Here is a 25300-nt window from a genome sequence, read left to right on the forward strand (position 1 = left end):
GAATTTTTGGTATTCCTAAGTTTTATCATTATGTATTATAACCCATTCTGAAATTTTACCTTTCTTAAATTTTATCCGTTCCGAAAAATGAACGGGTCCCACCAAAATATTACTTCTTCTTTGTTTTGTTTCTCTTCTTTGTTTTTGGCCTTTTTGATTCAATCAACAAGCTATGAGACAAAACAAAATATTATTAATCATCATTTTTCCAGAAGTTTACAACACGAAACATTGACTATAAGCTTCCTCAAGTTAACGACAGAGGTCAATATCATTTTTCATGCAATTTACTATAACGCTTCATCAAATGGCCGAAAGAGTTATAACGTTTTCTTGCACTCAGCCGACTTTAACATCTTGGCTGTTTCAGCCTGACACGTCTGCAGTATCAGTTTCACATGAAAATATTTTGACGCCAAACATCTCAAAAAAATAGCATATGTTAAGCGTTAATATTGCTGTTTCGCTGTATTATCTTATACTTTAAACATCCATTTTTCTTCGTGTGTTTAAAAAGTAAAGACACTGCAAAGAATATCCCAGCAGATAAAATTGACAAAGGTAATTAATTATATTCTAGCCCAAGGAAAACACGAATGCCATCTGTTTCTTGAAATATATGTTAATATAAAAAAAAATGGATTTATAGGAACCATAAAAAGAATAAGCCACCCTAGTATATGTGATTGAATTTGGTTAACTCGGCAATTGCTTCCCTCATTCTGAACCAATCCCGGCTTTTCTTTGCAGGTCGATAGACGGGAAACGCAACGGGCAACGCAACCCAACGGTGAGTCAGGCAGCGGTGCTTCTGTGCTTCTGTACTTCTGTACTTCTGTACTACTTTTTCCGAGGTGCACTTGCCTACTTAACCTCGGGGTCAGGCTAGGCGGGATCGGGTCGAGAAGCGAATTAAGGGCTCTTTTATGCGAATGCCAGGTAGTACTAGAACTAGATACGACTGGAAGCACCTGCTATTGCAGGTTTCAAAACCAGTATGTACAGTCTATGCACACTTCCGGTCTCTCCAGACAAACAATATTACTACAACAGCAGCTGCATTCAGAGAACTTGATATTTGTTAAAGGGTTATTCATTATTACTCTACCTGTAGTATACGCTAAAATATTGTCAAATTAGGTTTATAAAATAATCACAGAATAAAGTAATGATAAAATTTGTTGCAGGAAATTTTTTAGATTGATAAAGTTTTTTTCAGATAACTTCCCGCTTTTCAAAACATATGTGTTGTCATGGAAAAACGAAAAGAAAGTTTAACCGAAATTTGGTTAAAGTTTATCCTGCAAAGTTAATTTTTGTTGCAACGAATCTTTCATCGGAAATCGATGTAAAAATTATCTTCTGTTTTTTTCTGTGATCATTCAAATATTTTAATAATGTATATAAAAGATAAAAAATGTAATACTGCGTGATTTCACTGAAATTTACAGAAAAACACTGAAATTAAAAAGTATCAGATAGTTCAATTTTCAAGCGAAAAGTTTAAGTTTCTATCAAAAAATTATAAATTTTGAAGTAAAGACACGAATGTTTAACCTTACAGAGGAATTTTCAAACAACAAGATTAGTTTAGTAAAAGATTAATTTTAACCAAAATAGACGAATTTTTAAAGAAATATTTTAATTACCAACCAAAAAGATGAATTTTTAACCAAGAAGATAAATTTTCTATAAAATAATTGAATTTTCAAACAAAAAGAATAATTTTTCACCAAACAAAATGACTTTTCATAAAAATGCATTAATTTTCTACTAAAAAATATTTATCACTCAAAAAAGAAAAATATTTCAACCAAATTGTTGAATTTTTAAAGATGATTTTTTGAATAAATATTTTGATTATCAAAGAAAAAGATAATTTTATAACCAAAAAGATTACTTTTCTACTAAAAAAGACAAATTTTCAACGACAAAAAAAAACAATTTTTAAAAAACCCAGTTTTAAATGTTTTTAAATTGTCAACCAAATTCTTGAATTTTCAAGCCTAAAAGACAAATTTTTTACAAAGCAGATGAGTTTTTCAATCATAAAATATTAATATTCAAAGATAAAAATGAACTTTTAACGAAATAGTTGAATTTTCTACCAAAAATAGTTTAATTTTCAAGAAAAATTTAATTCTCAACAAAAAAGTTTATTTTAATTCAAGAACATTAATTTTCTAGCAAAAATACGAGTTTTTAATCAAATAAATCAATTGTTAACAAAAGTAGTTTAATTTTTAACTAAAGAATGAATTTTTAAATAAAAAGATTAATTTTGCACCAAACAAGAATAATGTTCGTAAAAATACATGAATTTTCCCATAAAAGCAATTTTCTAATAAAAAAAAAACGTCAAAAAAAATGGAATTTTGTTGAATTTTCAACCTGGAACTATAAATTTTCCAACGAAACAGTTATGTTTAAACCAAATAGTTGAATTTTCCACAAAAAAATTGAATTATTCACAAAAAAGTTTGTTTTCAAACAAAAAGATAAATTTCTTCGACGATAGATGAATTTTTCATTCGAAAAGTTTGTCACTGAAAGAAATCAGTAAGGATTTGCAATAATTCAAACAGCTAAAAGTACGAGTGAAATTCTACGGATTCGAATTAAGAGAACAAAAATGTTCATTTTCAAACAAGAGAGATCAATTGTCGACTAAAAAAAATGACTTTTTAACAAATTAGTTTGATTTTCAAAAAAAGAATTGAATTTTCAACCACATAGTAGCGATTTCTAAGCAAAAAGATCGATTTTAAATCAAAAATATAATAGTAGACTATTCACCAAAAAATAATTAACATGTGAAATTGTCAAAGATGATTTTTATTTTTGACCCTTGGTCACTTTCCTACCCCTACTCCCTGACATTCACTCACTTTCCCTCTCCACCCAACCCACACTTTAAAGTTCGCCCTCCTTCCCCAACTTCTTCCTCATCTACTTCCCCTCTCTTCAATTCCCCTACTTTCCCAAACAAAATTTCCCTCACCTACCCTATCTTCTCATTTCCTCTAGCCACCCCTTACTTCACCAACTTCCCATTCCCTATTCCCCCCCTGCCCCACATAATCTACTTCTCCTACCATCACGTACCCTCACGTAACCTACTTACCTTCATCCGAGCTTTCATCTCATTTTCCATACTTCCCCTCTCTTCACTTTTCCTACTCCCTCTCCCACAATTTCCCCTTAAATACCCTACTTCCCCTCCCATAATTCCGCCCACTTTCTCTACTATCTTCTGTTATTTCCCCTAACTACCGTTCCTTTATTTCCCTTTACTTCCTCAATTTCTCCACACCTTATATCCCCTCACTTTCTTACCCCTTATTTAATTCGTTCTCTTCCCTTACCCTATCCCCTCTAATGTTCCTACTTTTCCTCTCGTCATTTTTCCTCGTTTCCCTACATCCCTTCCCCTAATTCTCTACTCCTTACTTCCCCTCCTTCCTCTTCCACAATTTCCCCTATGCACCGTTCTTAAAGAAAAGACGGACACCATCAAAAATAAATTACTTTCAACAAAAAACAGTTAGATTCTCTTATTGGGTTCTATTTCTTCAGTTCCCATTTAAGCAAGAAAAAAAGAGAAACAGGGTGAAAAAAGAATTCCTTAAAAAAAGGGGGGTGAGAGGGTGATTGCAAAGTTTGCACTCAGTTTCTCAAGAGCAGACTTGTCCTGCCTGCATCAACCTTGTCTTATCTCGAGGAAAGGGAACTCAAATAATGGGTTGTTTAGGACCACAAATGATAAGGAAGGGTCTAGTGCTACACTCTCTTATCGATTTCTAAAGTCACATATCTTCTCCCAGGAAAGGAGGCGAAACGAAATTTGATGGAGAATTGACTATTCCAGAGACTATGGTAGTCCAGCAAAAAGAATGAATATGTACTGCGTGAGTCACGTAATTGAGTTGGGGTGTTTCACCCTCAGTCCTCCCTATCGATCCTGCATTTCTACGTGCACAGTGCACACGCTCACCTCCATACCAGTGACAAATCGTATGAATGTCTGTCCCATCTACTCTGGCTTGATTGTCGTCTTCAATTCTCTCCAATGTCTAGTCTAACTTATTTATTATTCCAGACAAGAAAAAGAAAGAATGTTCATTTTAATGCTTCAAAATTCAAACTTTATCCGACGGAATCTGCTCGACTAGCCAGCACAGCGGAAGTTCTAAAAATTATTTCTGGTATGAAGATTACTATATAAAGGGTTAAATACACCAAAGTTAGTACATTAATTTGGATATTGAACCAAAATTAAGGTGTTAAGATTTCACAGCCCAAAATGCTAGAACTCAAAATAGGAGAAATAGGGTTATTTTTCACAAAAAAGGGGGAATAAATTCTTTTAATTAAAATTAATGTATAGACACCAGATTAAATGCAATATAAAACAATTTTAATTCCAATATTTGAAATCGAACTATATTGTATTGGCAACAAGATAATTGATTTTTAACTAAACAAGATTTTCTACCAAGAGAGATGAATTTTCAAAACAAAAAGACGAATTTTCAACAAAGATTTGAGTTTTCACCCAAAAAGTAAAATTGTATAACAAAAATGATTAAAGTTCAACAAGAAACAGTTGTATTTCCAACCAAAAACTTGAATTTTCAAAAAAAAAAAAAAAAAAAAAAACATTTTTGTAGAAGACAATTAAATTTTTTAAATCTAAAGATGAATTTTTAACCAATTGGTCGAAATTCCAAACAAAAAAGATGAATAATTTCAACAATAAAAAAAAAACTAGTTTTCTACAGAAACACATAATTTGTTGACAAGATGGTTAAATTTTTAACAAAGCAGTTCAACTTTCAACCAGGTAATTGAATTTTTAAATAAATAACATGAACTTTTAACCACAAACTTAAATATTCAACTAAAAAGATTATTTTTTCATGAGAAAGATTATTTTTAAACCGTATACTTAAAAGTTTCAAATAAATATAGTTTAGTTGTCAACCAAACAGTTTTTGGCCAAAAGAGTTACATTTTCAACAAAAAAAAAGATGAATAATTTTCAGCCCAAAAGATTAACTTTTTAGAAGAAAAACGAATTTTGAACAAAGAATATTATTAATTGTTTACCCAAAAAGACAAATCTCCAACAAAAAGTTGAATTTTCTACCAAAAGAGAATGAATTGTAATCAAAAAGAACAATTTTTCACCAGGAGGATTATTTTTCAACCAAATAATTAGATTTTCAATTAAATAATTGAATTTTCTACCAGAAGAGAATGAATTTTAACAAAAAAGAAGAATTTCCAACCAGAAAGATTATTTTTCAATCAAAGAGTTGAATTTTCAACTAAACAGTTAATTTTCAACCGAAAAGTTGAATTTTTTTTCCAAAGTTAAATTTTTGACCAAAAAGAATAACTTTAAAAAAAAAAATGAAATTTCAAGAAAGTACAAGAATTTCGAACGAAACAGTTGCATTTTTTACCCAAAAAGATGAATTTTCAAAGAAGCAAGATGAATTTTCTACAACACGATTATTGGATTCATCTAAAGAAGACGAATTTTAAAATAAAAATTAGAATCCTCAACCAAAACAGAAAATTTTGTTATCAAAATACACCCAAACCTGGATATAATGTGAATTTTGGGAATGAGCGTGACATTAAATCCAAACTTAGAAAGATTTTGTCTCCATCCTATATATAAACTTTCAACCTACATAGACGAATTGCACAAGAAAACCAAGAAACGTTAGCCTGGTCCTAAATTTTTATAATTATGAAAAAAGCAACCAAAAATTGTAAAAAGTAAGAGATGCAGCAAAACTTTTGGCCATAATCTGAGAATGGCTTATAACCTTGAATCAAAGTAAAGAGCTTCTTTATTATTATGGCCATTACTTAATTTTACCTATGGCCACCCAAACCTATCAGTATTGCTATTCACAAAACGCATTTTTTGCCACTTCAAAAATAAATTTTACTATCTCAAATAGTAACACATGCTAGGCGCATTTGAAATTTGTAACCTAGCTGTCTAGAAATGATAAAAATTACCATTTACAAATACTGACATTTAGCACAGAGGTCAACGAACCGACCCAGCCTATCAAAAATTCAGAGTGCAATTCAAAACATAGAACACTGATGTACAAAAAAATCGATAACTACATTTGGGATTTTGTCACCCTATTAACAATTGTTTTCTATTTAAATATATTAGGAACAAGTGCAAATCAGGGTTTCAAATATCAAAGGTGATACTTACGATTTGCATAGCAATCTGACAACGTTAACAAAAACTCGAATCTTTTTTTGTCCGTGTGGATCTTATATAAATTTGAATAATTAATAATAAAAGATTTCTTTTTTTCACATACAGCCGTTACTACTAACACAGAGCCTAATCAATAGAGGACAATCAGATATAGATGCCTGGGAATATTTTGGATCCTGTCAACTGTCTTGTTTGTTTTGACAAAGACAGGAAATTTGTACTTATGAGGATGTGTAATTGCTCATGAGGATAGAGAGGAGAGTGTCGAGTGCAAATATATCCTCTACATATATATACATATATATATATATAATATACGTATTTTTATACTTTATTGTGAGAAGGGTGCGTTTCCTCGGTCAAACGGTCAGAACTCACCGGCCCTCGAAGCAAATCGTTTTGTCGTAAAATCTTTTACGCTTGGCATATCCTATAATACTTATTACACATTATAGGAGGGGAAAGGTGGAAAGCTCATCTCCTATCACCCATACCGAATTTTAAAGGGACTCTCCCTGGCACACCTTCAACTTTTACTACTGCATCTAAATTTTTATTACCCTTTTCTTAATTACTGTTATTTTCCATTGCCATTGGGTTTTTGTATTATATGGATCTGCGCAAAAATGGTATTAGGTAGCAAACGTTTTTGTTAGGTAAATCGTCGACTTGATCGATGAATTCGTATGCGATATTTGTATCTGCAAGCAAGGCATAATTTACAACTCTAAACTTAAATAACAACTGTTTCGACATTAGGAGAGAATCAGCTATAGTACGAGTCAACTGAGCCTTTTTGCATAATAACCGGTATCGATTGAAAAAACAATATAAAACGTTAATTATAACGTTGGTACTTTTATTTATAACTACAAATCAGATTTTCTAAGAATATCCATATTAGATAAGAAACAAAATCCATTTGGTTGAGGGGCAAAAAAGGTTTTTTTACAACGAGAGTTGTCTTTAAACAAAAGCATCGTCCTCTTGTTCATTCTGTTTTCAACCATTGAATATCTTTTTTACAAAAAACAGAATTATTTGACATCAAGAAAGGGTGAAGTTTGCGACAAAAAGATTCTTTTTGAGACAAATAAGAAAACCTTTAACCCTTAATTTAAGAGTCAATGCTATTTGAATCAAGAAACATCTTTTTGAAACCAAAGGACATTACTCAGGGTGTTATAATAATGTGAGAAGTGGAAAATTTTTCGATCTTCTGGTCTGTCAAAAAACTCTGTTATTGAGCTATATATTCAAAATACGTTTATCACAATTAGCATATAAAAAACGTTTCACTTGATACGATAGCAAAAGTATCATCAGTTTGATAATAGTTTTTTCTGTCAGAATTAAGATATAAGAAACAAGCATCATCTGTTCCTAAAAAAAAACTTATGTGTTTATCAAAGTTTATAAGTTGCGTCAGATGTACAAACCATGTAGCATTTCTAAAAAGAGCAATAAAATTGGCAAAAGAAGTAAAAGAGAGGACATAACTGTCCATAACATACCATAACAAAACCAAGTGTGGATTTGGTATTGTTTTGAGCACGATTTTGTAGATCTTATATATACTACCTTGCAAACTTCGCTATAAAACGCATGAGGAGTTTTTTCAGGAGCAGATGATGGTTGTTTTTTTATATAATTCGGACAGAAAAAACTAATATGAAACTGATGATGCTTGCTGTCGGATGAAGCGATACATTTTTGGTATGTTTCTTTGTTTTATAAAATTATGTTTTGCATATAGCTCAATAAAGGAGCTTTTTGATAAACCAGATTATCAATAAATTTTTCCACATCTCAGATTCTACTTACACTGTACGACAGAAAAGAACATTAAATGATATTTTATGATAACAATGAATCAGATTGTATTTTAAAATGACGCATCGGGATGATATTGAAAGATAGCAATGTTAATTTATCATCGCAGAAAGTACAGTTAATTCAAAATCATAAGCGGCCGGGGCTACCCGATTTCACCCTATGTAATAACGATCTTAACTTTTATGGATAATGATAATAATACCAAACAATGTTTAAAACTATGACTCGACTCCTATCATCAACTATATTATAGTATAGGGCTATAGGCTAACACATAAAATGAACGCAAGTTACACACGCTGCTTCCGTAGTAAATAACGATTCTTGCCGGTTGTGCAAGTCTTTCTCACGATTCAAAAGGTACCGGTTCAATGAGCGGCCCAACACCCTTAATAACCACCCCTTTTGAAAATGATCAAAAAATTGAAAAACAACAAAAGGACACGAAATTTGGTCACCTTTTGGTGACATTTTATACCAAAAAATTCTTATTCGTAATCCCCCGCAGAGTAACAGTGGTAAGAAAGGCCGTAACCCCCATAAAAACCACACCTATAATGATAAAACGATTTTTCATTAACAAAAAACAAAAAAACGAAAAAACATTTTAAAAATTCTAAAGTTTTTAAATTTTCCCGGATTTTATATACTGGAAAAATCTCCTTATTAGCCCCTTGAATAATATAGTGGGGCTCAGAAATTCCGCGAAATCTTAAAAATCACTCCCTGTTGAAACAGAACAAGACATTTTTGATAACGATCGAAAGGCGCCAAAGTCTGAAATTTGTAGGTGTAACAAAACATTTTAAATAAGTATAAATTATCAAAATTCCTATTCATTTATCTCTGTTAATAAAAATACTATTTGCTTTGAATTTTTAATTTTTTTTTGTTTGTTAAAAAATTAACTATTTTTATTGACAATTCAACTTTACGGTTGAAAATAAAATTTTTTGTTAAGAATTCAACTTTTTTCTAAAAAATTGGTCTGTTTGGCTTAAAAATTCAACTATTTGGTTAAAACATTAACTATTTTGTTGAATGTTCGTCAATTGCTTTAAACTTAAACGATTTGGTAAAAAATGCATCTCTTTTGGCTGAAAATTTACTTCTTTGGTTAGAAACTCAACTACTTTACTAAAAAGTCATATTTTTTAAATAAAAAATTCGACTTTTTAGTTCAAGATTTGTTAAAAAAATGTCAAATTCATCCTCTCTATGATGTTAAGAATTCATCCTTTTTAGTTACAAATTTTATTATTTCGTTCAAAAATAAAATATTATGTTGAAAATTTAACAATTTCTTTGATTAAAAATTCAAACTATTTGGTTAAACATTAATATATTGGTTTTAAAATTCATGTCTTTCCTTAGAAATTTAATCTTTTGTGATTAAAAATGCAATTATCTGATTAAAAACTAATCTGTTAAGTTTGAAAATTAACTTTTTGTTGCAAATAAATATTTTCGGGTTAAAAATTCAAAGGTTCTGTAGAAAAATCGTACTTTCTGGTAAAAAATTCAAGCATTTGATGAAAAATGTAACTGTATGAATAACAATTGATGTATTTTGTTGAAAATATAACTCGATCCTTTCTTGAAGGCTTAACTACTTTCGAAAAATTTAATTTTTTTTAAGATTCATAATTTTAGTTGAAATTTTTTTTTGTTAAAAAATAATTTTTTACTAAACATGTAACTGTTTTGTAGAAAAATGAAGTGATTTGTTGTAAATGTTTTTGGTTGAGAATGTAAATATTTGGTTAAAACTTTATGCATTTTGTTGAGAATTCGTCTTTTTTGGTAGAAAATTTTTATTTGAAAATTCATCTTTCAGGTAAAAACTCCATCATCTTTGGTTAAAATAGTAATCGTTTTGTTGAAAATTCGTCTATTTTGTTCAATCTAAGTGTTTTTGATTTAAAATTAACTTTTTGGGGTTAAATTTCAACTACTAAACTTTTTGGTGGGAATTAATTTTTTGTTGAAGAAAATTTTGCAGCCTTATAATTTCAAAGTATTGATCTGATATTACATATAATTCTGAGGACTTGAACTAAGAATAGATCCATTTTGAACGCTTTTAGTTTGTAAACTCAGAATAAAAATATAAAACATTTTAAAATGTTGGAGACTCTAATTATTGTTAAAGCATTATATTTATTTTATATCGAAGGGTATACCTTTAAAAATGATAAAATGTTAATTTATATTTATATCATCACAATCATTAAAATTAAAACAATATTTTTTTACCATACACTGTTAAAAATGTTTGGAATTCTACAACACATCTACCAGAATTTTACAATACAAGCGTAAGGTAAAATTGCAACCATGGTATTGGAATTACGAAATTCCAACACATGTATTGTAAGTGAAGTAAACCTTGAAGTCATTGCCCAGCATTCCAATATATGTATTAGAGCGTTTGTAAGACGAAAATAATTGTGCACAAGGAAATTAAGGAATTAATTCGTAGGAATTCACGTAGTTCACCGAATTTCCGAAATTCACAAAATTGATTAAATTCACGAAATTCATAACATTCATGGAATTCCAGGAATTCGAAATAATGCATAGAATTCCAGGAATTCGCAAAATTCACGGAATTCATTGAATTGAAGAAATTCATGGAATTTAATGAATTGAAGGAATTGATGGAATTTATTTGAATGAAGGAATTCACTGAAATCAAGGAATACGCGAAATTGATAGAATTGATGAAATTTACGAAATTCAACAGGATTAATGGAATTTACAGAATTCACAGTATATGCTTAATTTATGGAACTCACGTTATTCACAGACGCTTCATATACGGAATTCACGAAATTCGTAGAATTCATAGAAATAAAAGAATTCTCGGAATTCATGTAACAGCCGGAATTCATGTAAAACCGGAATTCGCTGGATTCGCGGAATTAATAGAATTCAATAAATTGAAGGAATTCATTGAATTGAAGGAATTCTCGAAATTCGCGAAATTCATTGAATTGAAGGAATTCATAAAATAATTTCAAACTGAAGGAATTCACGGAATTAATCGAATTAACGGAATTCACAAAAACCACAGAGTTCATTGAATTCACGGTATATGCTTAATTTATGGAACTCGCCGAATTCATAGAATAAGCTTCATTTACGTAATTCACGAAATTCATGGAATTCACGGAATTTAAGCAATTTGCGAGATTGACTGTAATCAAGGAATTTATGGAATTGAAGGAAGTCACGGAATCCATATAACACCCGGAATTCATGCAATTCGCGGAATTCAAAAAATTCTCAGAGTTCATAAAAATTAAAGAATTCTCAGAATTCATGTAACACGCTGAATTCACAGAATTCGAGGGATTCAAGGAATTCATCGAGTTCCGCGAATTCATTGAACTCGATGAATTCTACTTAGTTGGATCTCATGAATTAGTGAAATTATGTTTAATTTCTTTAATTCCGTGAATTCCATGATTTCCTTTAAATCCATGAATTCCATTAATTTGGTTTATTTTTTTATTTCCGTAAATCCTTTTGATTCGGTGAATTTCTTTAATTCATAAATTTCGTGAATTCCCTGATTATCTTGAATTCCGTAAATATATAATTCTGTGAATTTCTTTAACTCTTTGAATTCCGTAAAATCCATGAATTCCATGAATCTCGTACATTTCTTGTATTCAACGCTTAGCGTGAATTCGATGAATTCTACGAAATTCCGTGAATCCCAAGAATACCATGAAATCCATGAATTCCGGGCGTTATATTAATTCAGTGAATTCCTTGAGTTCAGTAAATTCTGTGAATTCTGTGAATTCCACGAATTCCTTTAATTCCATGAATTCCATAAATACGCACGTTATACACAATACATTAACATAAGTTTGGTCTCCGTCAGAAGATTTTTTTTTCCCCAGGAACATGTCTTCTCAGAAATGATTTCCATTTGTTGTTGTTGTAATTCTTCGCTTTAACAGGTGTTGAGATATCCAGCAACTAGACTTGTATTATAAAATTCCAATACATGTAAGGTAGCATACTAATGATAGCATTTGGAAACTACAAAATTGTGAATTGCAGTGTTACTTTACGTTTTGGAATTAATCTTCCAATACATGTAGTGGAAGTTTCCAAAAGAAATTTTTAACAGTGTTGGTTTCTGATAATTCTGACCACGAAACGAATAATTAAAAATGACAAATTACAGACTCAGCCCCTGAAGAATCTGATGAAGAAGAAGAGAAGACATCAATGAAAAAACCAGGAACAGGTCCCGTATTCTTCTGAGAGTCTTCCAACAAATGAAACGCGCCAAGAGTTATCTATTTTATTCGTCAGAATGAGAAAAGATACTTTTCTTTTTCCTTTGTGCTATTGGAATTAAATCTTGAATTTTAACAGTTAAAATTATAAATGTTTCAGAGTGAACAAAACATTAATCGCAATTACGATTTTAACCTTGCTAAGTTTATCAGGAGCGATGAATCACCATTAGATTGCACATTGAACTTGTGAAAAGTTATAAGAGTCGGTCTCGAAATAATATAATTTACTGTCAATGCAGGCCGATAGTGTCTGTAATGCATTTCTTTCTCTATTCTATCAAGAAGAAGAGAAGAGAAGAGAAGACGTAAAACGAGCATGCATGCGAGAGAATTCTTTGGAATGTTGCCTCAGGTCAGGGCATGGCATAGCATAGCATGGCATGGCATGGCATGGCATGGCATGGCATGGCATGGCAATCACCTTGGCTTGTCCTGAAGAGAGTAACTCGTTTTCCAGTAAAGGCTTAGAAAGGTAACAAATTAAGTTAGGTTCATGTTACATCTATTCCATTACATGCAATGCAATACTTTACCTTTAACGATTAAACAATTAAGGAATAAACTCTTATCCTTAATGAATTTCAATGATTTTATTTTCAATTTCGAAAGCCTTTCAGATATATGTTAAAAATTATTTAAATATATAAATAATTATATAAATATATAAATAGCTGTTAACCTCTCGGTTAACCAAAGGGTTAATTTGGTGAAATCCAAGTAAGCCAATCTAAACCGGAGTAATCCGCTTACAATCTGGAGTAATCCCTTTCTAATCCCGAGAAATCCCCGTTCTAACCCCCAGTAATCCAGTTCTAATTTAATGATTTCACGATAATTCATTTTGATAAAAAGCGAAATTTCGGGTTCCAATCGTGTACGAAAATACTACGAATTTCACAGCCGTTTCGTAAACATTGCAGTTCACTTCATAAGGGCTAAGGTTAGCCCTGAAAAACTGAACCGCAATGTTCACGAAACCTCGGCGAAATATTACAATTTCTGTTTAACATAGATCTTTCTCAGATAAAAATTCGTCTTCACGGGTAAAAACTTAACTTCGAAAATTCAGCTTTTTGGTTTAAAAACCAACTATTTGGTGAAACATTAATCTACTTTTATAGAAAATTGAAATATATGATTGAAAACGCGTTTGTTGTTTTAATAAAAATTAATTTTTTTGAAGTGACAATTCAAATATTTCATTTTTAGTAGAAAATTTCTTTTTTTAGTTGAAATTTAAAGTATACTGTTAAAATTTCGTCTTCTCTGTAGGATATTAATATAAAATGAACAATTAACTATTCCATTTTTGATTGTAAATTATTCTTTTTTTAGTTAGTTTTTTGTTAAAATATGGAACAGTTAATTGAAAATTGATAGATTTGATTGGAAATTTATTCTTTTTTTTTTTTAGAAAAATCGTTTTCGCGGTTACAAATCCATGTTTTTCATTGAGAATTCAATTATTAGGTTAAAAAGTCAAGAATTTCGAGAAAAAGTAATTTGTTCGGTTGAAAATGCAACATATTCATTAAAAAATTCAACCATAAGGTAGACCTCGTAGACGATTAACTTTCTTTGTTGAAAATTCATCCTTTTTGGTACGAAATCAATCTTCTTTGCTGAAAAATAAATGTTTTTGAAATTTAACTACTTGGTTGAAATTTGAACTATTTTGTTAAAAAATTATTTTTTGTTGGAAATCTATCATGTTTTTAAAAATTAAATTTAACATATTTTTTTATTCACCTCTGTTTTAAGATTAAATAAATTTTTTTATCAATACTTTTTTTCAGAAGAAATTAATTTTTTAAACTAAAAATATAACTAATATTCCATTTTTTGTTGGAAATTAATCTACCATGTCGAAAGTTAAACAATTTTGTTTTCTGGTTGAAAATGTCTTTTTTAACTACAAATTTAACTTTTCCACTTGAAGATTCATCATTTCAGTTGACAATTCATCTCTTTAGAAGAATATTGAACTATTTTGTTAAAAATTCATTTTTTAACTAAAAATTTAGCTGTTGCATTTTCAGTGGAATCTTAATATTTTTTCTTTTGAAAACTCATGTACTTTTTTAAATTATTTTTTTTTTTTTTGGTTAAAGGTTTATCGTTTTAGATGAAGATTATTCTCTGTTTGAAAATTTAATATTTAAAAAAAAAATTGTTCTTTTGTTGAAAATTTATTTTCTATCTGAAAATTTAATTATTCCACTTGCAGATTCATCATTTTAATTGAAAATCCATCTATTTGGATCGAAATTGAACTATTTTGTGAAAAATTAATTTTTTTGTGTAAAAAATTAATTTTTGAACTGAAAATTTAATTAATATTCGCCTTTTTCAGTAGAAAATTAAACTTTTTGGTTGAAAATTCAACTATTTCGTTAGAACTTCCTCTATTTTGTTGTAAAGTAATAATTCTTGTTTTTTGTATATACAGGTAATCCGGGGTAATCTGATATAATCCGGCGTAATCCGCTAGACTAGACAGCATTTTTAGAAGCTATTTCCCCCGCCAGTAAAAAAAAAACTCCCCGGGATGTTATACAAATTCGTATTAAATCTGATCTTAAATTTAAGGGGCTGAACTTGAAGTAGAATTAGTAGATGGTATGGCACGACAGTCCTTATAATATAATCTGTAAATAAAAGAAGGCGCTTCAAAAGTTGAAAGTTAAAACTTAAAGGGGCCGCTGGGCCTCGGACCCTCTTTACCTCGTTTTCCTTTTATAGATAGAGGTCGCATCTGGCGTCGCAAGGCAAACGAAATGAGTAAATACGAAGAACTTTTATTATTATTATTCTTATACCTCGACACCACTCAGGTCTTAGGCTTAGGCGCTTTGGGCCAACTCTCGTTCAACAGGTTCAAGGACGACAATCGTGACAGCAACAATTGCACTTGTTGGGATTTTGGCACCTAGCCAACTTTAGATTTCTCAGGAACTAAACCCCTATTTCACGGAAAACGAGGTATCTCAATTCAGAAATAGGAAAAACGTGCAAACATTCATTTTAAATTTACAAATATGTTTACTGTAACTCTCAAGGCCCAGGGTAGCGATTCGGCGGATTATTTCAAATACCTGGTCATTTCCCGGTGTTTCCCAGTTAATTTCTTCAATATTGCCGGTCAACTGAAAGTAACATATTCATATTTGCCGCCAAACGATAACACTTATTCTAATTCGTGACGTTCATTCTAAACATCCTTTCACCAAGCAGAGCACAAAAATTGCAGAAAAGATGAATTTTGAAACAAATACGTAAATTTTCCCCTAAAAAATATCCATTTTTAACACAAAATACGGATTTTCAAGAATGTAGTTGAATTTTGAACAAACAGATAATAAAATGAAACAATTAAAGCAGATTATTAAATTAATTAAAGTATTATTATTATTAAACAAAGTAAAAAATATCAATTTAAGTGGAAAATTAAATTTTAAGTTAAATTAATTAATTAAAAATGTTCAACCAAACAGATAATTTTTCAACTAAAAATATTAGGCATTTTTAATTGCAATAAGTTGGAGTTTCAGTTAAAAAGTTACTTTCCACAACAACAACAAACTTTCAGCAAAAAAAAACAACTTAAAAAAAAATAGTTGCATTTTCAAACAAAGTGATGAATTTTTAACTAAAATTGTAAATCGAACTGGAATTTTTCAATTTGAAACCAGAAAGTTTAAAAGTTTAAAAGTTATATTTCTTGGTTGAACATTCAACAATTTAGACGATTTTGCTTTTGTTTCTTAACTAAATTTGTTTTTAATGAAAATATAATTATTTTGTTGAACATTTATCTTTTTAGCTTGAGAATTATCTCTGTGCAGAAATCTAAACTTTTTTGGTTAATGCAATTTTCTTGTTAGAATTTAATGAATTTTGGCTCAAAAATTCTACAACTTGGTAGCAAATTTAACTATTTGATTCAAAATTTAGGTATTTTCTTGCAATTTTTTTTGGTTAAAAATGGACATGTTTGGTTAGAAATTTGTCTTTGTCGGTTAAATCCAACTGATTTTTATTCTAAATTTAAATAATTCTTTGTTAAAATATAAAATACTACACTTTTCATGTTGAATATTCACAATTTTAGTTGATTTATCCTTTCAGGTAGAAAATTGATCTTCTTTGTTAAAAATTCATCATTTTGGTTGAAAATTTATCTGACTGAAAATTTCTGTTCCCTAGAAAGCTCTTATTGTTGGTTAAAAATGGGAATCAGTTAATTTATTTTTAATGAAAAAAACTATTTTGAACTTAATACATTAATTTGCAACCAAGCAGTTAGAAGTTTGTACTAAAAACAGAGAAATTTTCAATCAAAAATGGAATATATTTAAAAATATGGTTAAGCTTAAAAGTTAAACGTTTTCAAAAACATTTTACTGTTATATAGAAAAGATAATTTTGAGCAAAAAGGGATATTTAAATTAAAAAACAGCTGAATTTTAAAATAAAGTTACATTTTCAACCAAAAAAAAATTTTTTAACAATGGATTCTCTTCCAAGAGATATTAATTTCGAACAAAAATGTTGAGTTTTCAAGCTAAAAAGTCGAATTTTTTGTAGAAAAGTTTAAATTTTACTACCAAAAAGATAAATTTTCAAGATGAAAGTTAATTTTCCACCAAGAAAGATGAAATATTAAACAAATAGCTGACTTTTGAAAATCAAAAATTAATTTTCAATCAAACGGCAGTATTTAGAACCAAACAGTTGCAATTTCAAGGAAAGCAGATGACATTAAAAAAAAATTGAACTGTTACCAATATAGTTTCAACTTCAAACCGAACAGAAATATTTGTTAGAAGACAGTTGAATTTTTCACAAAAAGTTAATTTTTAACCCAGAAATATGACTTTTCTACAACAACAACAAAATTAATTTTCTATCCAACAAGATATCCATTTTCTGTAATAATGAAAGTTAACTCTATAAATAAGTTTCTAGCAAATAATAGAGTTAAAAAAGAACATTAATTATTCAGAATCAAAAATATAATAAGACTTTTCAACCAAAAATAGTCGGATTTTTTTTTATTTCGTTCTATTAATTCAGTTCGCATTAAAGCAAAAATAAAAAGAAAAAAGAGAAAATTCTTGAAAATAGAAGAAAAAGGGGACTTCATTAAAAAAAGGGAAAAAGGGGGAATGAGGGAAGCCTGATATGGAATAGCATTTTTTTACCAAAAACTTTTACAGATTTTATAAATAGATTAATTAAATTATCTAGTCTTTTCAGGATAAAATCTAAAATCAGATGGATTAAAGTGACTAAAGTGGCCTTTTTGTTTAAAACAGTAATTTAAGTGACTTTGTGACAGGCATGTGAAAATATATTCGATTTTAGGAACAACTCACGAAAATAGGGGACTTGAAAATTGAAAATATCCTGAATTATAATTATAAATATATTAAAAATTCACATTTCTTCCACTAGTTGCAAAGAATTATTACCAAGATTGACTATGCAATAATAATAAATTCTTCCTTGAAAGCGACTCCAGAATAAAAATAGCGTCGTGGAAAAATCGACTCTTGTGAAAGTATTCCAAGCGTGTAATCTGGCCACACAATTTACCCAGACATTCTATATAAATTTAAGTAGAGAGTTTATACTCGAAAAAAAAAGAAAGATTTCAAGAGCCTCGATTAATCGTTACTGCTGATTAGCACGTTATCATTTTGTAGAACAGGTTATATCTTATCGTACTGCCTATGTTTTTCTTATTCTCAATACGTGCGTGAATTGCTCTCGTTATAGGAGCAACACATACTGCCAGTCACCTCAATTTAACAAATGTACTCTTGCAGATTACGGACTCATCCATCAACTATTATTACACTATCACTATGTATAACTCAGTTTTAACTAGTAAAATATACACAGAAAACAAAAATCACACTTAAAATAATTCTTGTTGCATTTTCAGAATTTAGGGAATGTTATTGTTATGTTCCACAGCTGAAGTGGTTCGTGTCCGTGCTAAGGTTCTAGAAGATTGTAGACTGCGGGAAATTTTTTACCACGAGTTATTCGCGTACTAAATAAAGACAGGGATTTGTGAATTAAATGCTTTTCTCATCAATATAAGACGCAGCATAAAATGCAAGGACAAATCAAAATATAATCTTGAAGATTTTTATACAAATTCGTCTATCAATAATGCGCAATATCATTTTGTCACGTCATCAGGGCCCTTCGAGAACATTCTAGAAACTTAGCACGGTCACGAAACACTTCAGCTGTGGAACGGTATCGATGTCGGTAAGATAGAAAATTTGGTACTAAGAACGCTTGTAAACATGATTTAAAAACTCTAGAAAAGAAAGCAATATACTTTGGTACCTATTCAGAATTATAGTCAAAGGATAATTTATAATTATTTCAACTTATTTTCACACGAAGCGCCACATCGAGTTGAAAATTTGGGATGATAAATAAGAAGCACTAAGGAAGAAGGGCCTGGTTATGAATTCTAATAATTATGAAAAAAGTATTTAAAAAATTATTTACAACAAAAGCTTTTTTAATAGTTATACAAATTTAATACCAAATCCACCTCTCTTAGTGCTTTTCATTTATTATCCCAAATGTGCAACTCGATCTGGCGGTTTGTGTGAAAATAAGATGGGGAATACAAAAAGTGTCGGTAAGGTAGGAATCTGATCACGTGACCCACTAATTACATGGCGTTAAGACTTAAAATATTCCAAATGTTGCTAATTTAAAAATTATCGATGTTAACACGCGTGATGTAAATGAAGAGTTCTAATGGTAAAATTGTGAACGATCTTTAATATTTAAAAAAACAATTGATATTTTAAAAATATATTCAATAAATAAAGTTTCATTTTTAACAAGAAAATTTCACTGAAACCTAATGAAACAAAATCGAATCAACATTAGTTCTTTTTAAGCAACTTTTTCAGTTAAATTTTGAACAAAATAATTTAATTTTCAACAAAACAGTTTTCCTTTTATCCAAAAAATATGGAATTTCAACTAAAACAGATTAATATTTAAAACAAAAACACAAATTTTTTACACAAAAAAGTTGTATTTTTAATTTTAAAAAATGACACTTGATTTTTCAACACCGAACTATGAATTTTCGATAAAAAGTTAATTTTCTACCAAAATGGTTGAATTTTCCAACCAAAAAGACGATACTTCAAATAAAACGACTGACTTTTTAACAAAATTTGTTGAATTTCCAATCAAATAATAAACTTTCTAACAAAAATAGAATCGTCAGGAGGATGCAACTGGAAAAAAGAAAAGAAATAGAAATAAGTATACGGCAACGAAATTACTGACAAGAATATCACATTAAGGTGGCCGAAAAAATTCATTTTCAAAATTCCCTATTTTTTCCCTGACCATTAATACTCAAAGATCAGAATCTCAATCTGGCGCAGTTACAGTTTTACAGTTTTGTAAACGAAAAATTGTTTTTTTTTCGTTGTTGTTGCGAAAAACAGGTTAAAGAATTTACAAAAGTCTATTTTTTGTTAAAAAATGCTTTACAAATTATTATTTGTATAAATTTTGAAGAGTCTTAAAGAAAATAATATTTATAAACACTTTAGTAAATAACAGATAAAAAATTAATAAATAAAAATATAAGTACAGCAAGCGGGAATCGAACACGCAACCATCCGACTACGAAGCCGAAACGTTACTGCCTACATCGGCCGTTCGAAAGTGTTTTTGCCAAACCCTATAGAATATATTAGTTGTGCCGAATGTTTCAAAGTCGATTTTTCCGAAAAAGCGTCTCCCTTTATCATCATTGACTTAATAATAGTTAAATTTTTATTAATCCAGATTCAGAGATACATTCTGCTTTGTATAGTTATGTAAAGGATCTTAGGTGTCTTAATACTTCCGCTTTCAAGTCCGAGTGTTCTTCACTCGTCCGTCGAAGAAACAAAAAGAAATATGGTTTGACTTTCGCGAAACGGGATATAATAATTCCTGTCGTGATACGCATCCGTAGTCGTAAGCGTGTGCAACAAAAAAGCATACTGTTCATAGCACCATTCGAGCGTTCAATTGCGACAGCGAGAAACCTTTTGTCGCAAAAAATGGATATTGCATTATTGTATGTCACATTCTGCGGTCTGAATTCAATTCATATAAAAAAATAAATAAACTCGGAAAGGAACGGATTAATGTGAGTTAAGTGGGGACTGAGTAGTGTATGGGATGCATGAGAAGGGAAATATTATAGAGGAGGTATGAGATGAGAACTAGGGGAGTGTTGGTAAATGGAAGCAGGGGAGGGGTGGGAGTTAGAAGGGAGTGCAGATGGATTAGAAGAGGGTATTTGGGGGGAAGGAAAAGTAAGGGTTAGGTCAGTAAGGGAAGTTTGGGGGCAGGGGAGAGATGCGGTAATACTGAATCGGAGAAGAGAGAGGAAAGGGTATAGGGTAGATGAGAGATTTGAAGGACGTAATTAACGTAAGTTAAGTAGGGTAGTAAGTAGTGTAGGAGGTGTATGATAGGGGTAGTTGTTTAGGGGAAGCAGTGCGGGGGAGGTACAAAATGTGAAATAGTGGTGATGCAGGAAGGCAGGGAATGGTTGGGAGTTGGGAGAAATGCAGATAGAGTAAGAGTGGGTCTTTGAGGGGATGGAAAAGAAGGAATAGGAGTTGAAGGAATGAGAGAGGTGTAGAGCGAAGGATGAGGGTAGAAAAGGGAGAGTAGGGGGGAGAAGCGGTGATATTAGATCGGAGAAAAGAGAGAGAAGGGTATTCGAGAGAGGAGAAATTTGGACCAGTTAATTAACGTATATTAAGTATGGAAGTAAGTAGTTTAGGGAATGTATGAAAGGGAAAGTAGGTTAGGGGAGGTATGAGATGTGAAGGGAATTTATAGTTTATTTATCTATAGTAGGAATTATAGTGGGAGAGGATAGATTTGAGTCCTACCTTGACTAATTTTTGTATTTTAAATTTTGTCTTCTTGATTTCATTTTCAATTTCCAAGAATTCCGTGGTTAAATTTGAATGTTGGATATTAAAGAATGAATTTTTTTGTTTCTTCTTAATTGAATTTCGTAAATTTAAAAATACATTTTTTCGACTGATTAAAGAATCCTCTGTTAATCAAAGAGGGCATTTTTTATTTGGTTTCGTACGATCGCGTACAAGGCTGTTGAGATGTGGAAAGTCCTCACGTGCGAACCTGCCCCACCCGCACTTCGCGCCAAATCCCTATAAATAAACGAGAGCGAGTGGGGAAAGAGTGAGAGTGAGTGGTTAAGTTAAAAGAATGCACGAGACGGGGGAACATCAAAGAAGAGAAAAAAAAACGTTGGTTGGGCGATGATTAAAAGTCTGAAGGGCTGTGGTCGACTACTTTGTTTTTTCTTTTATCTCAAACAAAAGAATCACACCAAGCCAAAAATAACTTGCCAGTTCCTATATTTCATAAATAAATAAACTGAATGTGATAAATAAACATAAAAAGGTATGTTTTTTAGTCCAATTAGATTCGCCAGTCATAAATATAATTATCTTTCTTCTCCACTTGGCGTGAAGAACATCTTTTTATAAAGAATCATAAAGCTTGGATTTCACTAAAGACTGAAAATAATGAACCAATAAACCAACTCGAGAAGGTCTGATTACTTCCTATAATTGATTAAAAAAGGTTTTTTTGTTCTTATTTCGTGGATTAAAAAGATTCTTGTAGTAAATTCAGTAAAAACAAGTTTCATCAAAGTGTTTTCCAGGCGGATGATTTTAAATTCCCGGTCATTCCTCGGATCTATAACTTTCAATTTTTAATTTTCATCTTGATTTTCATATTTCAATCCAACTACATTTTTAGGTACGTAAAATTTCTTACCAAAAAGTTTGCTAATATTTCATAAACAAGTATTTGAGGCTTACCTGAAACAGAAAATAAAATAATTAATTAGTAAATACTAAGCAAATATTGGATATCAAACTCAAATAATTTGTTCTTTTAAAAATTCAATAAAGTTCATTTCTTAAATTTCCTGTTTCAAATCTAAATCATAAGAAATCTTTTCGAAAAAGGAAAAGAATCGTTCATATAATAATTTTTTATTCGGAGAAAGAGCTAATCAATTATATAAAATAAAATTGTGGGTTAGTCAGTTCGTTTCCTGCACACACGCGCCGCTTAGTCCCATTTTACGGTATAATTCTTTTGAAAAATTCCTAGTTCCAGATTTAAATTATAATTATTTTTTCAGATATTCTCTGATCCAATTTAGAATTGCACGTAATTGATTCGGAAAACATCCTGTTACAATTCGAAACTATAATTTTTATCGAAAATTTTAATGTTCCAAGTCAAAATTATAGTATGTATTTCTTTTTTAAATTTAGGTATAATTAAAAATTATTATTCATTTGGGAAATTCCGCGAACAAACTCAAAATTATCATTATTTTCAAAAAGCACCTATTCAAAATCATAACTGTAATTATTAATAATAAATTATTAGATTGAAATAATTTTTGGTTAATATATCAAGTTCGTTGAGCATATTACTCTTTTTTAGTTGAAAATTAATTAATTTGTTAAAAATAGCAATTGCGAAAATTTTATAATTTGGTAGACAACTATTTGTTTAAAAATTAAACTGTTATGCAAAAAATGTATTTTGTAGCTAGAAAATTCAATTGTTTTGGATTTCAGATTAAAATATTCTTTAGGTTGAAAGTTCAATGGTTGAAATTTTTTTCTTTTTTTGAAAATTAACATATTTCTTAAAAATTCACTCTTTTATATTAAAAAATTTAATTTCTCTGTAAAAAATTGTATTTTTAGCTCGAAAATTTTACAGTTTGGTAGAAAATTGAACATTTTTTAAATTGAAAATTCATATTTTCGGAATAAAAATGAAACTGTCTTGTACAAAATTGTTAAATTTAAACTTGAAACACGTAGTTGAGAAATTGTGTTTCTTTTTTTTTGTCGAAAATTAACTTTTTTGTTGGAAATTCACAACTTTAGGTTAAAAATTAAACTCTTTCGTAAAGAAAATCGTCTTTTTATTTCGAAAATTTGGCTATATGGTAGAAAATTGAACTATATTTGGTTAAAAATGAACTTTTTTATTGTAAATCCATGTTGTCGGGTTGAAAATTTAACTTTTTTATAAAAATGTGTGTTTGGCTGGAAATGAGATTTTTTATTTTAAATCAAAATTTGTTTTGTTTGATATAACAATATCATATTTGTCGTTGAGAATTCATATTTTTTATTGAAAACTCAACTGGTTGTTTAAAAATTGATGTATTTGGTTGAAAATTCGTCTTTTTTGTTAGAAAATTAATCTTCTTGATTCAAAATTAATATTTTTGGTTGACAATTCAACTATTTGATCAAACATTCATCTATATTAAATTAGGAAGTAAGTCGTCTAGGAAATATTTGAAATAATTGGTATCACTGAAAAAGAAACATTTTCAAACCTTCTTGATTTCTAATATCTATAAAATTTTTTTATAAATCTTAAAAAATGAATCTAAACTTGTAAAAATGGGAGCAAAAGGGAAGAATTGGGTTAAAATGTTCGATTTCATTTTCAAATTTTCAAATTTCAGGAGAAAACAAGGATTAGGTAAAAAAAGAGTGATAATTACAGTTTTTATTTGAAAATTTAAATCTTTCTTTCGTTGATTTAGAAAACCAAATATTTCTAATTTCAGGTGAACAATAATTTACGAGTTTCGGGGTACACCAGATTTCAAGCTTTTATTAAAATATTCTAACTGCAGTCCCCATTTTCAAAGTGGATTGTTTTGTTTCTTTTTACTATATATCAATAAACGACTGTTTTTTAAATTTCTTTTGTCCATTGTTCTTTTCGTGATTGGACAAAATAAGAGTAAAAAAATATCAAAACACTTTAATATTGATGAAAAATTAAATTCACTGTCATTTCCCGGTATAGAAAATTCCCGTCCTTCTCGATCAGGTAGACAGTAGACACCCTGAATGATATCTTTCCATTTCCGGGTATAAGCAAATATCATTAAATGTGTTCTTAAATAGATAACATTGAATCATAATTGGTATAATTATGTTTTGAAGTTTTAATGCTGCCTGTATATCACATCACGCCCAACTCTTATCAGACTTGAGTAATTAGAAAATAAAAAAGATAATGCAGCCTGGAAGATTTGCATTTCTCTAAACTCTAAAGTGTAAATGTAGAGAGCCCAGCCGTGACACACACACACACACACACAAACACACACAAACACACACACACACACACTGATATGATAAAGATAAGCCGGAAAAACATTTGATACTTCCTTGCCTAACATACTTCAGACCAGAGGGTATCATCGTGATATTAGTCTGCCCAGGTTCAGTCATACGCTTATAGTAAAAATACTTGCTTCATTCATTCATGCCAAGAGAGACTATATTAAAAATTTACGATAATAATAGCAAAACAGTAAATAAACTTTTCATTCACTAATTTCCATTTTCCCATTGAATTTTAATGCTGAATATAGCAGGTGGAAAGTGGTTTATGTAGGCTGTGTACTTACTGCTTACTACTTACGTACTTATGTGCTATGCTCATTTTATGTTTAAGTCGACTCACGTTCGAGAATTAGGAGAACGTAAAAAAGTAATAAAATATTAAAAAGGCTAATCTTGAGGCAATTTATTTTGATTTAACCCTTTGCTGTTTGCTATTTAATTTTCTTTCAAATTTATACAAAACTTACACAAATAAATATATAGTAAATAATGTTTTATCAAGTGGGTTTATGCCAGGAAGGTCATGTACGGATCAAATATTTAGCTTACGGCAAATAACAGAAAAAAGTTTGAGAGTAGGAAAAAAAGTTTTCTGTGCA

At 29.8% G+C, this 25300-nt stretch overlaps 1 protein-coding gene across 2 annotated transcripts in view; it reads right to left on the minus strand.

Moving 5' to 3' along the window:
• Nucleotides 1–25300, minus strand: part of LOC117180003 (formin-binding protein 1-like) — a 137371-nt gene that overhangs the window by 84490 nt on the left and 27581 nt on the right. The window contains exon 2 of one of the 2 annotated variants that reach the window (XM_033372273.1): nucleotides 22294–22332. The exons of the other annotated variant lie outside the window; for it this stretch is intronic. Coding sequence (XP_033228164.1) covers nucleotides 22294–22332 — 39 coding nt within the window. The remainder of the gene's footprint in view (nucleotides 1–22293; nucleotides 22333–25300) is intronic. 2 annotated transcript variants of the gene reach the window in all.

This window comes from Belonocnema kinseyi, chromosome 9, assembly GCF_010883055.1.
Source record: "Belonocnema kinseyi isolate 2016_QV_RU_SX_M_011 chromosome 9, B_treatae_v1, whole genome shotgun sequence".
Lineage (NCBI taxonomy): Eukaryota > Metazoa > Arthropoda > Insecta > Hymenoptera > Cynipidae > Belonocnema > Belonocnema kinseyi.